The 14,723-nt window shown below is 45.5% G+C and overlaps 1 protein-coding gene across 1 annotated transcript in view; it reads right to left on the bottom strand.

Moving 5' to 3' along the window:
* Positions 1-14,723, bottom strand: part of GTF3C1 (general transcription factor IIIC subunit 1) — a 360,695-nt gene that overhangs the window by 116,233 nt on the left and 229,739 nt on the right. The window contains exons 23-24 of the mRNA XM_082260707.1: positions 14,514-14,687; positions 11,847-12,004 (exon numbers count right to left, since the gene is read on the bottom strand). Of these exons, the coding sequence (XP_082116833.1) occupies positions 11,847-12,004; positions 14,514-14,687 (332 nt within the window). The remainder of the gene's footprint in view (positions 1-11,846; positions 12,005-14,513; positions 14,688-14,723) is intronic.

Below are 14,723 nucleotides of genomic sequence, written 5' to 3'. Positions count from 1 at the left end.
TGTCATTTCTTCAGTGTTGTTACATAAAAGATATAATAAAATATTTACAAAAATGTGAGGGGTGTACTCACTCTTGGGAGATACTGTATGTGGCAAAAGGTCGCAAAGTTCAAGGGGGCCGAATACTTTAGGCAAGGCACTGTACATCCCTCACATTTTTGAAAATACTTTATTATATCTTTTCATGTGACAACACTGAAGAAATGACATGGGGGGGGGGGGGGGGAGGAAGGGGTTAGAGGGTTATCTCTTCCCTTTCCTGCCGAGTTATCCCTTTATTAATCAAGAGTCTATCATATCTTCTTCCCGTATATCTATACCTTGATTCGATATAATAAACAAATTCCAAGCTCCCCATGTTTCTATATATTTTTCTCTTTTATGTTGGGCTGTCAAAACCAAGTCTTCCATTTTGTTTATTTCCTCTACCTTGCGTATCCAACACTCTAATGTTGGTGTCCCTTGTTTCTTCCATTTGAGGGGGATACAAGATCTAGCTGCATTTGCCATATGGCATAATAGAGATCCTATATATCTCTTCCCTGGAATCCCACTCAATTGTAAAAGAAAAAAGGCAGGATCTTCTGGTATCTCCTCTTCTGAGAACTTTTGCATCATCTCTCTAACTTTTTTCCAATAGTCTGATAATTTAGGGCATGACCAGAAAATATGTATTAATGTGCCCTCTTCCACCGAGCATCGCCAACATCTGTCAGTTTTCTATCGCTATTTTGTGTAATTTATAGGGATGAACCGAAATGAAAATTTTGGGCCGAAACCGAAAATGCAGGATGCCATTGGCCGAAAACCGAAACCGAAAATGACTTTTTCCCCAAAATTTTTTTAAAATGGATAGAACAGGGCATACACCAAAAACAGGTAGTGACGTACACCTGTCGCTGCCACCCTGTCACAGTATATGTACTGTGATGGGTTTGCAAGAGGATAATTTAATTACCAATGGTATTTCTATTATGAAGCATGAGGGGGTTAATGTATTGTCACTACTGGTCACTCATCTATTAGTGACCGACCAGTGGCAGGTAATTAACCCCTTTGTGCTGCATTAGTGCAACCAGTATCAGTGCAACCAGTGTTAATTAACACTGATACTGGTTGCACTAATGCAGTACAAAGGGGTTAATTAACTGCCACTGGTCGGTCACTAATAGATGAGTGACCAGCAGTGACAATACATTAACCCCTCATGCTGCATAATACTAATATCATTGGTAAGCTGCCTCAGCGTCCCTCCTTGGGTGTCCTTCATTCAAAAGTCCCGCCTCTGGCCGGCGGCCCGCCTCCCGGTGATGTCACTACTACGATCTGTGTTGAATGAAGTGACATACCGGGCGGGAGGGCGGGGCGAGCGGCCGCTATAGATAGAACCAGGGCCGGAGTGGGCCTCATATTCAGCCCTGGAGTTTCATGCCATAGACCGGCCCACAATATGGGGCTAATGTTGTAGTAACAACTGTTCCCCCATAGAATCTTTTATCTCACTAGCAGATGTTACTGCAACCGCTGGGAATTACAGATCACGACAGGGCAGACATCCCATTCCTCATACATTGCTTACTATCATGTTACATATACAGAAGGCAGAGAAAGCTTCTAAAGGGCCCCAATAATGGAGAAGATGCAGGGGGAGACACAGACCCCCCCCATAGAAAAGTCTCACACAGCATAATGTGCCAGTGTTTGCTCTCAGTATATACAGCACAATCTGCACCATTGACTATACTGTATACAGATAATTACACAGGGGTGTGAAATCTGCATGAAAAGGGTGATAATGGAAGATCTATACATCTGGAGCACAGCCATAGAATGATCCCAGCAAATATTATGGGTAGAGAAACATCTCCTCTAAATATATATTTGTTATTAATACAGAATGGAATTGATGTGAAGGATTTTCGGACCCCTGGGGTCAGATGAGCCCCTGGGCAGAGAAAACTTTTTCTTAGGGGGAGAGGCAGCAATGATTAGTTTGGTGTTGGATGGCTGATCCCCAGCATTCAGATCCACATCAATCATGGGCACGGCGACTCCTGAACTGGGAGGACTAGGTGGTCGGAGGTCCCAGGAATATATCACAAGCATTGCTATTTAAACTTGTCTGGTATGGAGGACTGATGTGCATACAGTAGGTGTGCAATGGAGGAGTGGGGGCAACACATGCTTTACATTAAAAAAAAAAAGAATCTCCCACCTTCCTGATGCAGCAGTGGACTGTGACTTGAGCTCAGAACACCTGGGAACCCCCTCCCCCTGCTCGGCTCAACTTTGCTTGCAGTCCCAGCCCGGCCAGTCCTCTGCAGCTCCCCTCCCTCCCCAGGCTGTGATTGGAGCTGCACTGGCTGAGCTCACGGCTGACAACTCACAGCGCCGCCGTTCATTGGCTGAGGGTGATTTCATTCCAAGCCCGGCTCGTGAAGGATGCTCCTGTACACTGGCAGCTGCAGTGTGTGCTATGACAACGGCCCTGGATAGAACTATGTGATCCATCCCTGTCAGCTCAGCAGGACTGTGTGTGAATGAGAAGTGACCTGACATCGGGCGGGGGGAGCGGCCGCTAATAACTATAACTATGTGAGCCTTCACTTCACTGTCAGAGGAGATACATGCCTGTCAGTGAAGTGAAGCTCTCACATAGTTCTAGTTATTAGCGGCCGCTCCCCCTGCCCGATGTCAGGTCACTTCTCATTCACACACAGTCCCGCTGAGCTGACAGGGATGGATCACATAGTTCTAAGTATCTATAGTGGCCGTTCGCCCCGCCCCCCCCGCGGTATGTCCATTCATGCAGACATCTAGTAGTAGGGATGTCATTCAGAGGCGGGCGGCCGGCCAGAGGCGGGACTTTTAAAACCTGCCCTGCGCCCTCCTCCTTCCCCATGGCAGCCATTATTTTCGGCAATGTTAACCCATTATCAGCCGAAATGGGATAGGCCCATTTTCGGCCGATAATTTCGGTGGCCGAAATTTCGGTGCATCCCTAGTAATTTATATGGTGTATAGTACCAACTTGTCAAATTTTTGAAATGTTGTTCTTGGTATTTAGTACATATAGATGAAACTGATAGAGACATACCCCAAGCGACTTACAGCTGTAATCGTAATAAAAATTACAGTTTTATATCTTTATGTTTGAAGCCTGTAATGTGGCAAAAGGTCACAAAGGGGGCCGAATACTTTCGCAAGGCACTGTACATCCCTCACATTTTTTGTAAATACTTTATTATATATTTTCATGAGACAACACTGAAGAAATGACACTTTGCTACAAGTAGTGAGTGTACAGCTTGTATAACAGTGCATATTTACTGTCCACTCAAAATAACTCAACACAGCCATTTATGTCTAAACCTCTGGCAACAAAAGTGAGTACACCCCTAAGTGAAAATGTCCAAATTGCACCCAAAGTGTCATTATTTTGTGTGGCCCCCATTATTTCCCAGCACTGCCTTAACCCTCTTGGGCATGGAATTCACCAGAGCTTCACAAGTTGCCACTGGAGTCCTCTTCTACTCCTCCATGATGACATCACCGAGCTGGTGGATGTTAGAGACCTTACGCTTCTCCACCTTCCATTTGAGGATGCCCCACAGATGCTCAATAGGGTTTAGGTCTGGGGACATGCTTGGCTAGTCCATCACCTTTACCCCCAGCTTCTTTAGCAAGGCAGTGGTCATCTTCTGTTTGGGGTCGTTATGTTGGAATACTGCCCTGCGGCCCAGTCTCCAAAGGGAGGGGAATCATGATCTGCTCCAGTATGTCACAGAATATGTTGGCATTAATGGTTCTCTCAATGAACTGTAGCTCCTCAGTGCCAGCAGCGCTCATGCAGCCCCAGACCACGACATTCCCACCACCATGCTTGACTGTAGGCAAGACACACTTGTCTTTGTACTCTTCACCTGGTTTCCAGCGACACACGCTTGACACCATCTGAACCACATACGTTTATCTTGGTCTCATTAGACAACAGGACATGGTAACAGTAATCCATGTCCTTTGTCTGCTTGTCTTCAGCAAACTGTTTGTGGGCTTTCTAATGCATCATCTTTAGAAGAAGCTTCCTTCTGGCACGACAGCCATGCAGACCAATTCGATGCAGTGTGCGGCGTATGGTCTGAGCACTGACAGGCTGACCACCCCACCCCTTCAACCTCTGCAGCAATGCTGGCAGCACTCATTTGTCTATTTCCTAAAGACAACCTCTGGATAGGACGCTGAGCACGTGCACTCAACTCATTTCTTCAGTGTTGTCACATGAAAATTATATTATAATAAAATAAAAATTATTATATAATAAAATATTTACAAAAATGTGAGGGGTGTACTCACTTTTGTGAGATATTGTGTATATATATATATATATATATATATAATACTGTAAATATATTAACCACTTGCCGACCGTATACTCTCCCAGGCAAAACCACGTATCGGTACGTCATTTGCCTGAGAGGAGCTAGGGGGCGAGCACACGCCCCCGGCGGCGCGCTCCTGTCCCCGATTGTCAGCAGGGAAGCTGGCGCGTGTGTCAGGCGGCTCTGATTGCCGTCTGACAATCGCGATCTCTCCCCGCTGAGAGAAAAGGACAGACGGCTGATGTAAACACAGCTGTCCATCCTTCTACCTGCAATGATCCCAGAGACTATGTGATCTTGCTATATAGGATCGCATGTCTCTGTGATCATTTCAAAAGCCCAACGCCCCCACAGTTAGAATCACTGCCCTAGGGTCACATTTAACCCCTTGATCACCAATATTAACCCCTTCCCTGCCAGTGTCATTATTACAGTAACAGTGCACATTTTTAGCACTGATTACTGTAGTAATGTCACTGGTACTCCCAAAAGTGTCAAAAATGTCAGTTAGGGGTCCGATCTGTCCGCCGCAATTTTGCAGTCCCGCAAAAAATCGTAGATCGCCGCCATTACTAGTAGAAAAAAAAAAAAACAATAAAAATGACATAAATCTTTCCCGTAGTTAGTAACGCAATAACTTTTGCGCAAACCAATCAAAATACCCTTATTGCGATTTTTTTACCAAAAAGATGTAGCAGAAAACAAATTGGCCTAAAATGTTAAAAAAATTTGACTTTTAAATTTTTTTTGGGAATGTCGTATAGCAGAATGTGAAAAATATTGTTTTTCTTTTTCAAAATTGTCGCTCTTTTTTTGTTTATAGCGCAAAAAATAAAAAAATCGCTCAGGTGATCAAATACCACCAAAAGAAAGCTCTATTTGTGGGAAAAAATGGATTTTTGTAAGATCTTACCGTAAAATCCTTTTCTCTTAGCTCATTGACAGACGTAGTCCTCTTTGATTCATATCAATTGGGTTATGCTGCCCTCTACAGGAGTAGGACTAGGCAGAAAGAAAACGTTCTGGCTCCACCTTAGGGGCAGTCCCAGAGGGTATATCCTCTCTCTCTCTGCTACAGGATGTCAGTTATGTCACAAAGCAGTGTCAGAGAATTTAACCCAACCCAACTCAAAAGTAGAGGGGCGGGTACTACGTCTGTCAATGAGAGAAAAGGATTTTACGGTAAGATCTTACAAAAATCCATTTTTCTCTGTCGCTCATTGACAGACGTAGTCCTCTTTTAATCATATCAATTGGGACGTCCCCAAAGCAGTGCCACAAATGAGGGGTGGGATAAACGGAAATCAAAATCCAATCTAGAAGGCCCAACCGGTGCCAACTAGAAGTTTTAAGGGCTCATCCGACAAAAGGGATGACTCAACTAAAAATCCAACCGAAAAAACCCTTGAGGGGTGACCAGCGCGTCTGCGGCATCTGCTAGAGGATCGCGGGAGCGAGCCACAAACCTCCGCACCTTCCTGTTGAGCCGAGATGCCAACAGATCCACATCCGGGGTGCCCCAACGAAGGCACAATTGGTGGAATACTTCTGGATGAAGGGACCATTCCCCCTGATCCAGAATCTGACGGCTGAGATAATCTGCCTGCCAATTTTCCACCCCCGGAATGAATACCGCGGAGAGAGCTGTAACAAACCGTTCCGACCAACGAAGAATGCTGGCCACTTCTATGAACGCCAGGACACTCTTGGTGCCCCCTTGATGATTGACATAAGCCACAGCTGTGGCATTGTCCGACTGGATCCGAACCGGGCTGCCCTGGAGCTGCTCGGTCCAGTGAATCAGACAAAGTCTGATCGCTCTCAGTTCCAATACATTTATCGGTAACCTGGACTCTTCCAGGGACCAAAGCCCCTGGGCAGATAATTGACCGAGAATTCCTCCCCACCCGGATAGACTGGCATCCGTGGTCACAATCGTCCAGTATATTGGCAGAAATGACTTCCCTTGGCTGAGCATCGGAGACCGAAGCCACCAGACCAGAGACTCCCTGGTCCACTCGCTCAATTGGATCCGATTGTCCAGGGAATCTGGATTCCGATTCCATTTGAGAAGAATTTCTTTTTGAAGGATTCGGGTATGGGACTGGGCAAATGGTACTGCTTCGAAGGAAGCCACCATCAGACCCAGGACCCTCATGCAAGTCCGAAGGGAAGGCCAGTTGTCGGATAGTAACAACTGAATCGTTGATTGAATCTTCTGGAGTTTCTCCGCAGGGAGAAACACTTTTGCCCTGGATGTGTCTAAAATTAGACCCAGATATTCGAGCCTCCTGGTGGGAAGCAGAGAAGACTTCTGCAGGTTCACCAGCCACCCGAACTCTTGCAAAGAGATCATGGTGATCTCTAAGTTTAGTAACAGAGTCTGCGGAGACTCTGCCTGGAGCAGAAGATCATCTAGGTAACCTAGAATCGATATGCCTCGCTGTCGCAACAGCGCCAACACTGGGGCCAACACCTTTGTGAAGACCCGGGGAGCCGAGGCGAGACCAAAGGGTAACGCCACAAACTGATAACGGTTCTCCTCTACGGAAAAACGCAGGAAACGCTGATGTCCTGCGTATATGGGAATGTGAAGATAGGCATCCTTGACAATCCCCCTGATGCAGGGAGGCCGCTACTGTGCGAATAGACTCCATCTTGAATTTTTGTATCTTGACAAAAAGATTGAGTGCTCTTAAGTCCAGAATTGGACGCACCTTGCCCTCTTTCCTGGGTATTGTGAATAGGTTTGAATAAAACCCCTGAAAACGCTCTGTCCAAGGAACGTGGACCACCACTCCTTGTTGCATTAAATCCGTGACCGCCCCCCGCAGAGCTTCTAGGAGATCTGGGGATAGTCGGATGTTGGAAGGTAAGAATCACACCGGTGGGAGAGATTGAAACTAGATCTTGTAACCTGATCGTATGACTTCGCAGACCCACTTGTCCGGGATTCTGGAAAGCCATGGATCCGGAAACCGGCGAAGACGTCCCCCCACCCCAGCTATGGGTGGGGGCGCACCTTCAGGCTTTAGTAGTCTTATTTTCAGGTCTGGAAGAGCCGGACTTTTGTTTGCCCGACCAACGCCCCTTGAAACCTCCTGACGGAGTTTTGGAGGGCTTTGCTTTGTCGCCCGTGGGGCGAAAAAATTTCTTATGAGCGGAAAAGGAAGGCCCCCGTCTCTGACGAGGTCCTTTACCCTTGGTACTTTGTGGCAAAAAAGTGCTCTTGCCTCCAGTGAGATCCTTGATAATCTCATCTAAGTTAGCCCCAAATAGGCGCTCCCCCTGAAAGGGGAGATTAGCCAAAGCTTTCTTGGAACCTTGGTCCGCTGACCAACACTTTAGCCACAGTGTACGCCTGAGGACCACTGCTGAAATTGAAGCCCGCCCCAACAATGGAGTGGCGTCTAGAGCAGCGTCACAGACAAACTGTAGCCCTTGTATCATCTGTTCCAGCAGATCTGATACCGCCTGGGGGATGTCTCTCCCCTCTAAGTCCCGGCGTAACCACTTGGTCCATTCTGTCACAGTTTGTGAAACCAGACCAATAGCTATTACTGGTCTGAAAGCTGACCCAATAAGGGAAAAAATGGCGCGAGACACCGCTTCCACCTTGCGATCCACTGGATCCTTAAAGGACGGAGCGTCCTCCAATGGGATAACCGTAGCTTTATTCAATCTGGAAATTGGTGAATCCACCACAGGTGGTACTGTCCATTTCTTGAGGAGGGATTCCTCGAACGGATAACGCCTAATAATGCGTTTGGAAATAGCCGGGGTTCGTTTTTTTCTAAAAAAAATCTTGCCAGGACCAAAAGATCCCAGCAAGGAACTTAGGTCCTTACTCCTGACTAGACAGAAAAAAACTGACATCCTGTAGCAGAGAGAGAGAGGATATAACCTCTGGGACTGCCCCTAAGGTGGAGCCAGAACGTTTTCTTTCTGCCTAGTCCTACTCCTGTAGAGGGCAGCATAACCCAATTGATATGAATCAAAGAGGACTACGTCTGTCAATGAGCGACAGAGAAAAAAGGACGTCAATTTTATTTGGGTACAGCATTGCACAACCTCGCAATTGTCAGTTAAAGTCACGTAGTGCCTAATTGCAAAATAGGGCCTGGTCATTAAGCAGGAAAATCTTCCGGTCTTAAAGTGGTTAATGTCAAAAGTATTGGGACGCCTGCTTTTACACGCATATGAACTTTAATGTCATTCCAATCTCAGTCCATAGGGCTCAATATTGAGTTGGCCCACCCTTTGCAGCTATAACAGCTTTAACTCTTCTGAGAAGGCTGCTCACAAAGTTTAGGAGTGTGTCTATAGGAATGTTTGACCATTTTTCCAGAAGGCCATTTGCGAGGTTAGGCACAGATGTTGGACAAGAAGGCCTGGCTCGCAGTCTCCACTCTAATTCATCTCAATGGTGTTCTATCGGGTTGAAGTCAGTCAAGTTCCTCCACCCCCAAACTCGCTCATCCAGGTCTTTATGGATCTTGCTTTGTGTACTGGTGCGCAGTCATGTTGGAACAGGAAGGGGCCACCCCCCAAACTGTTTCCAGAAAGTTGGGAGCATGCCATTATCCAAAATATCTTGGTATGCCAACGTCTTAAGAATTCCCTTCACTGGAACTAAGGGGCCAAGCCCAACCCCTGAAAAACAGCCTCATACCATAACCCCCCCTCCACCAAATGATTAGGACCACTGCGCAAAGCAAGGTCCATAAAGACATGGATGAGCAAGCAATAGGCTATAACTACAGAACTGTGGCTGCCTCCTCCCCACCAACGTCACGTTCCAGGAAGCTGCGGAACCAATTCAACAGCGCAGCACGATCTTGTTGCTTATTGGGCAGCAGATTATGAAACAGCAGGAAGTCACAGCCAAGATGTTGATGCCAGGGGATGCAAAGACCGGCAAAGAACTAGCTCGGGTGAAGACAGCACTGGACTACTGGACTGGTAAGTGCCTGTTTAATAAAGTCAGCATCTACAGTATTTGTAGTTGCAGATTTTTATTCATTTAGTTTTTAAGACTGTAGTTCCTGATTCAGGAACAGTTGCTTTAGCTTTAATAACGGACACTATTTTGTACTACTCCCCCTGGACCTCTCTGCTGCCTTTGACACAGTGGACCACCCCCTCCTCCTCAAAAAACTCCAGTCCTTCGATTTCTGTGCTGTACTCTTCACTGGTTTTCATCCTACCTATCCCACCGCACCTTCAGGGTCACTTATAACTCTACTTCCTCCTCCCCCAAGATTCTGTTCTTGGACCTCTCATTTTCTCAATCTACAATTCCTCCCTGGGTCAGTTGATTGCCTCCCATGGCTTTTAATACCATTTATATGAGGATGACACCCAAATCTATCTCTCTACACCCCAGCTCACTCCATCAGTCTCCTCACGCATAACCAACTTACTAAAAGACATATCAAAAGCCATAGTCTGAATGTCACTTCATTTCCTAAAACGCAACCTATCCAAAACCAAGCTCATGATATTTCCTCCCCTGACATGCCACTTCCCCTGATTTCTCTGTCAAAATCAACAGCTCAACTATTAACCCATCCCCCCCATGCCAAGGTCCTAGGTGCAATCCTGAACTCTTAACTATCCTTTTGGCCCCATATCCAAGCAACATCACCAAGATATGCCCCTTCCTAACCAATGACACCACAAAGCTTCCAATCTACTCGCTGGTTATCTCTCGCCTTCAGTACTGCAACCCCCCTCCTCATTGGCATACCATTAAATAGGCTATCCCCCCTTCAGTCCATTATGAATGCTGCTGCCAAGCTCATTTACCTTACAAACCACTCGGCGTCTGCTATCCCTCTCTGCCAATCCCTCCATTGACTGCCACTCAACCAAACTAAATTCAAGATACTAACAATAACTCACAAAGCCATCCACAACTTGGGCCCCAACCACATCAATAACCTGGTCTCAAAATACCAACCAAATTGTTCTCTTTGTTCCTCCCAAAACCTCCTTGCTCTCTAGCGCCCTTGTCAACTCATCCTATGTTCACCTATAGGACTTCTCCCGAGCCTCTCCCATCCTCTAGAATTCCCAATCTGTCCGACTATCTCCAACTTTGTCCACTTCCAGATGATCCCTGAAAACTCATCTCTTCAGAGATGCCTATCTGGCCCTGACCTAACAACGGTACTGTACATTTATTTTCTCCATCAGCACATCCCCCACAGTTATTACCTCTTGTATCTCTTGACCCCCCTCTTAGATTGTAAGCTCTAACGAACAGGGCTCTCTGATTCCTACTGTATTAACCTCTTTACAACCTCCCCATAGCCGATTCACTGCTACAGGACGGCCGCTCTGTGCAGAATCATGTGTATTCTTCCAGGTTTTGGGTGTGAGCGCACACTGCAAGCTGCTCCCTCCTGCTGTGATTTTACACAGCGGGAGCTTATCAGCGGGTCCTGTGGACCCGATGTCCACCAGGACACGCGGATCGCACGGTACTCAGACAGAATCACAGTCTGCCTATGTAAACAAGGCAAACTGTCATTCCTTGAGTACAGAAGACTTGGATCCTGTGTTCCTGTGAATCAGGAACACCGATCCATATCTTCAAGCAGTAAAAGCATCTCTCCCATCAGTTAGTAATCACTCCCTAGGCACACATTTAACCCTTTGATCGCCCCTGATGTTAACCCGTACCCTGGCTGTGTCATTAGTACAGTAACAATGCATAATTTTAGCACTGATCACTGCAATAATGTCACTGGTCCCAAAAAAGTAAAAAGTGTCAGGTGTCCAATTTGTCTGCCACAATATCCCAGTCCCGCTACAAGTCACTGATCGCCACCATTAGTAGTAAAAAAAAAAAAAATATATATATATCCCATAGTTTGTAGACGCTATAACAGAAAAAAAACACGGAGGTGATCAATTAACACCAAAAGAAAGCTCTATTTGTGGGGAAAAAAGGGAAATCAATTTTATTTGGGTACAGTGTTGCACGACTGTGCAATTATCAGTTGAAGCAATGCAGTGCTACATCGCAAAAAATGGCCTGGTCAGGAAGAGGGGTAGTTGTTTTGTCTACCCCCACGTTGTAAAGCGCTGCGTAAACTGTCGGTGCTATATAAATCCCGTATAATAATAACAAAAATACTAGGTTACTGAATGGGGTAAATCAGTTTATATGAGTGGGTGGGGTTGCAGTCAAGGGATACAACTCAAGAGCCTGGAAGAGAGCAAACAGAAGGATTTCCAGAATGTCATTAAGATTTACATTTGCCTTGCTCTTCTTTAGGCAAGCTTCCAACAAGCACTTCTAAACATAAAGGATGAAAAGAGTATAATAAACCAAATAGCTCAAAATATAGCACCAGTTGACAAGCATTTGCCACAATAAGCTGTGCTTGAAGCTTATGCACATTGGACATTGTGGACCTGCTGCTCACATAAAGAAGCATGCAAGTTGCTTTACACTACCTTTCTGTTTAGAATAGTACTGGCTATTCGACAGAGCATTAGCAAGCCATCCTCTTGTGCCGTCCATGCCACGCGCAGACGGGTCATTCTCTGTAATGCACTCTGGTCAGCCTCATCATGGTAACGGCTTCTTTTCATTTTTTCTTCTGTCTTTTCCTCTTAGAGAAAAACAAAAAAAAACCTTCTGATAAATAGACTGTAAACAATCCCTAGCTAATCATGAATGTGTTTTATTCCACATTTAGTACACAAAGGCAGCTGACCAAATAGTAGCACATCTGATATATTATGTAAAGGGGACATTTTTTTCAGGTTTTGGATAGAGAAAGAATGGGTTAAATCCCCTATAAGATTATGTTTTTGCTTCCTGTGTCCTGCTGTGGAGATTTTTCTTCACTTTTTGTTTTGGACACGCAAGAGGAAGTGAGAGGAAATGTGAGGGGGAAGTCCCATCTTGGACAGTTGTAACCAGAATCATGTCCTCATTGGAGGATTTCTTCCCACATTTTGCTCTCATGGCAACTCTGAAATGTAGGATTTCCCCTTACTTTAGTCGTGAGAAAGGCAAAACAAAATCTCCTGGGGAAAAAGATGGCTAATTTTGCCACACAGGAGGAAAAATACCCCTAAATGAAAATATTACTTTAATAGCACTATCCATCTTAGGGGCTTATTTATAAAGCAGTGAATGTGATATTCAACAAATATTCACTCATTCAATCATTTAGCCTTGGTTCACATTGTTGCAATTTGTCATGTGATTTGACAGTTCAAAGTCACACCCCATTGTCGGCAATGGAATTGTTCAAATCGCCGTGACTCATGTCGCAGCAAAAAGATTCCCGCACTCCTTTTTTTACGATTTCATTCCAACGTACATTGACTTCAGTTAAATTAAGTCACAAGCCACAGTGAAATATGAGGTACAAATTGCACTAACCTGTGGCTTTGAAATCACGCTGAAGTAGCACGATTTCAAAGCCGCACTGGTGTAAACCAGAGCTTACTGTATATTAAAACAAATTATCAAGCAGATACTGCAGTGAATGTCTATCTTAATCCCTAACTAAATCATGAACCTCAGCAATTAAAGTTTACCAGTTTTGTTTGGATTTGTTAACAAGCTATGTTGTACTAAGTTACTGTTACTATTGGTAACTGCTCAGAGCGATGGTTTGTAAGAAGCCCTCAATAATTGATTATAACATTAGATCCTTACAGCAATACCTATCCTAGAGGACTGGCAATGAGGCAATATGGACATTTAACAATTTTCAATCCGGATGTCAGTATTTAAAAAAGCAGGAGACAACCTGTATGGGTAGGCATTTGATATTCTATATCAGGGGTGGGGAACCTTTTTTCTGCCAAGGGCCATTTGGGTATTTATAAAATCATTCGGGGGCCGTACAAAATTATAACCTTAAAAATTAGCCTGTTATATTTGGTCAAACATTTAAATAACTCACCCCTAATGTGATGGCTGCAACTGCTTCTATTTGGTGAATTGTGTGATGTTAGCTGGTATTGATGATGTTGCTACTTGCAACTGGTTTTCCAGGTTTGCGTCGGTCAGTCTGGAGCGCAGTCGACTTTTTTTTGGTGGTAAGTTTTGAAAAGAACTGCTGGCGGGTACTGCTGGTTGGTACTGCTGGTGGGTATAGCTGGCTGGTACTGCTGGTGGGTACAGCTGGCTGGTACTGCTGTGGGTACTGCTGACTCAGGCTGGTACTGCTGGTTTGTACTGTGCTGTGGGTACTGCTGGCTGGTACTGGTGTGGGTACTGCTGGCTGGTACTGCTGGCTCAGGCTGGTACTGTGCTGTAGGTACTACTGTGGGTACTGCTGGTACTGTGCTGTGGGTACTGCTGGCTGAGGCAGTGACTGCTGGCTCAGGCTGGTACTGCTGGCTGGTACTGTGCAGTAGGTACTGCTGACTGATACTGTTGTGGGTACTGCTGATTCTGGCTGGTACTGCTGTGGGTACTGCTGGCTCTGGCTTGTACTGCTGGTTCTGCTGTGTGTACTGCTGGTTCTGGCTGGTACTGCTGTGAGTACTGCTGGCTCTGGCTAGTACTGCTGGTTCTGGCTGGTACTGCTGGCTCTGGCTGGTACTGCTGTGTGTGCTGCTGGTGGGAAATGCTGGCTAGGAGAAGTGTAGCAGCGCCACGCTGGAGGAAGAGGTGATGTTTCCTGTATTGGTCACAGACGGAGTGCATTTGATATCACTCCGCCTGTGACTCACGCAGACTGTCATAATGGAGCAGGAACTATACAGGAAGCATCGGCTCCGTTCTGACAGATCAGCTGAGAGACACAGACTTAGCTGCACAGTGGGCCGGACCAGATGACTTCGCGGGCCGCATACCGCCCCCGAACCGTAGATTCCCCACCCCTGTTCTATATGAATAGCACATACTCAATGAATATTTTATGTCAGATGTTACCTCATAATGTTAATTTACTGAATCTGGAATACTGAATGGACACTTTTAGACCCGCAAATGTCACTGTTGGTAAATAATGTTCGGAAAATAGTTTTTTTATTTTTTTATTCTATAGACCCCCAGGGGTTAGGCCACCTCTGTAGTCCATTCATGCTGCTAGACAAAGCAAGCCAATAGGTTGATCTGAAAAAAGGATGGATATCCGAAAGTATATTACTTACTTTTTTTCTGCTTTGCTTTCTGTTTTTTTTCTATGTGCGGTTTCAGTTTTTTACGCTTTCGGTTTTTCCCTCCACAAACCCTTTTATTGCGGCACACTGCAGATTCCTTTACGGTTTCAACAAGCTCTCCACTATCTGACATGTTCATATCACCAAAGACGTGCTCCTGTTTTCCTAAAAATTGAAAGGTACAAAGTTGTATTCATAACG

The sequence above is a fragment of the Pelophylax lessonae genome, assembly GCF_965119305.1.
Source record: "Pelophylax lessonae genome assembly, chromosome: 6".
Taxonomy (NCBI): Eukaryota; Metazoa; Chordata; class Amphibia; order Anura; family Ranidae; genus Pelophylax; species Pelophylax lessonae.
This window is presented reverse-complemented; position numbering and strand designations above follow the sequence as displayed.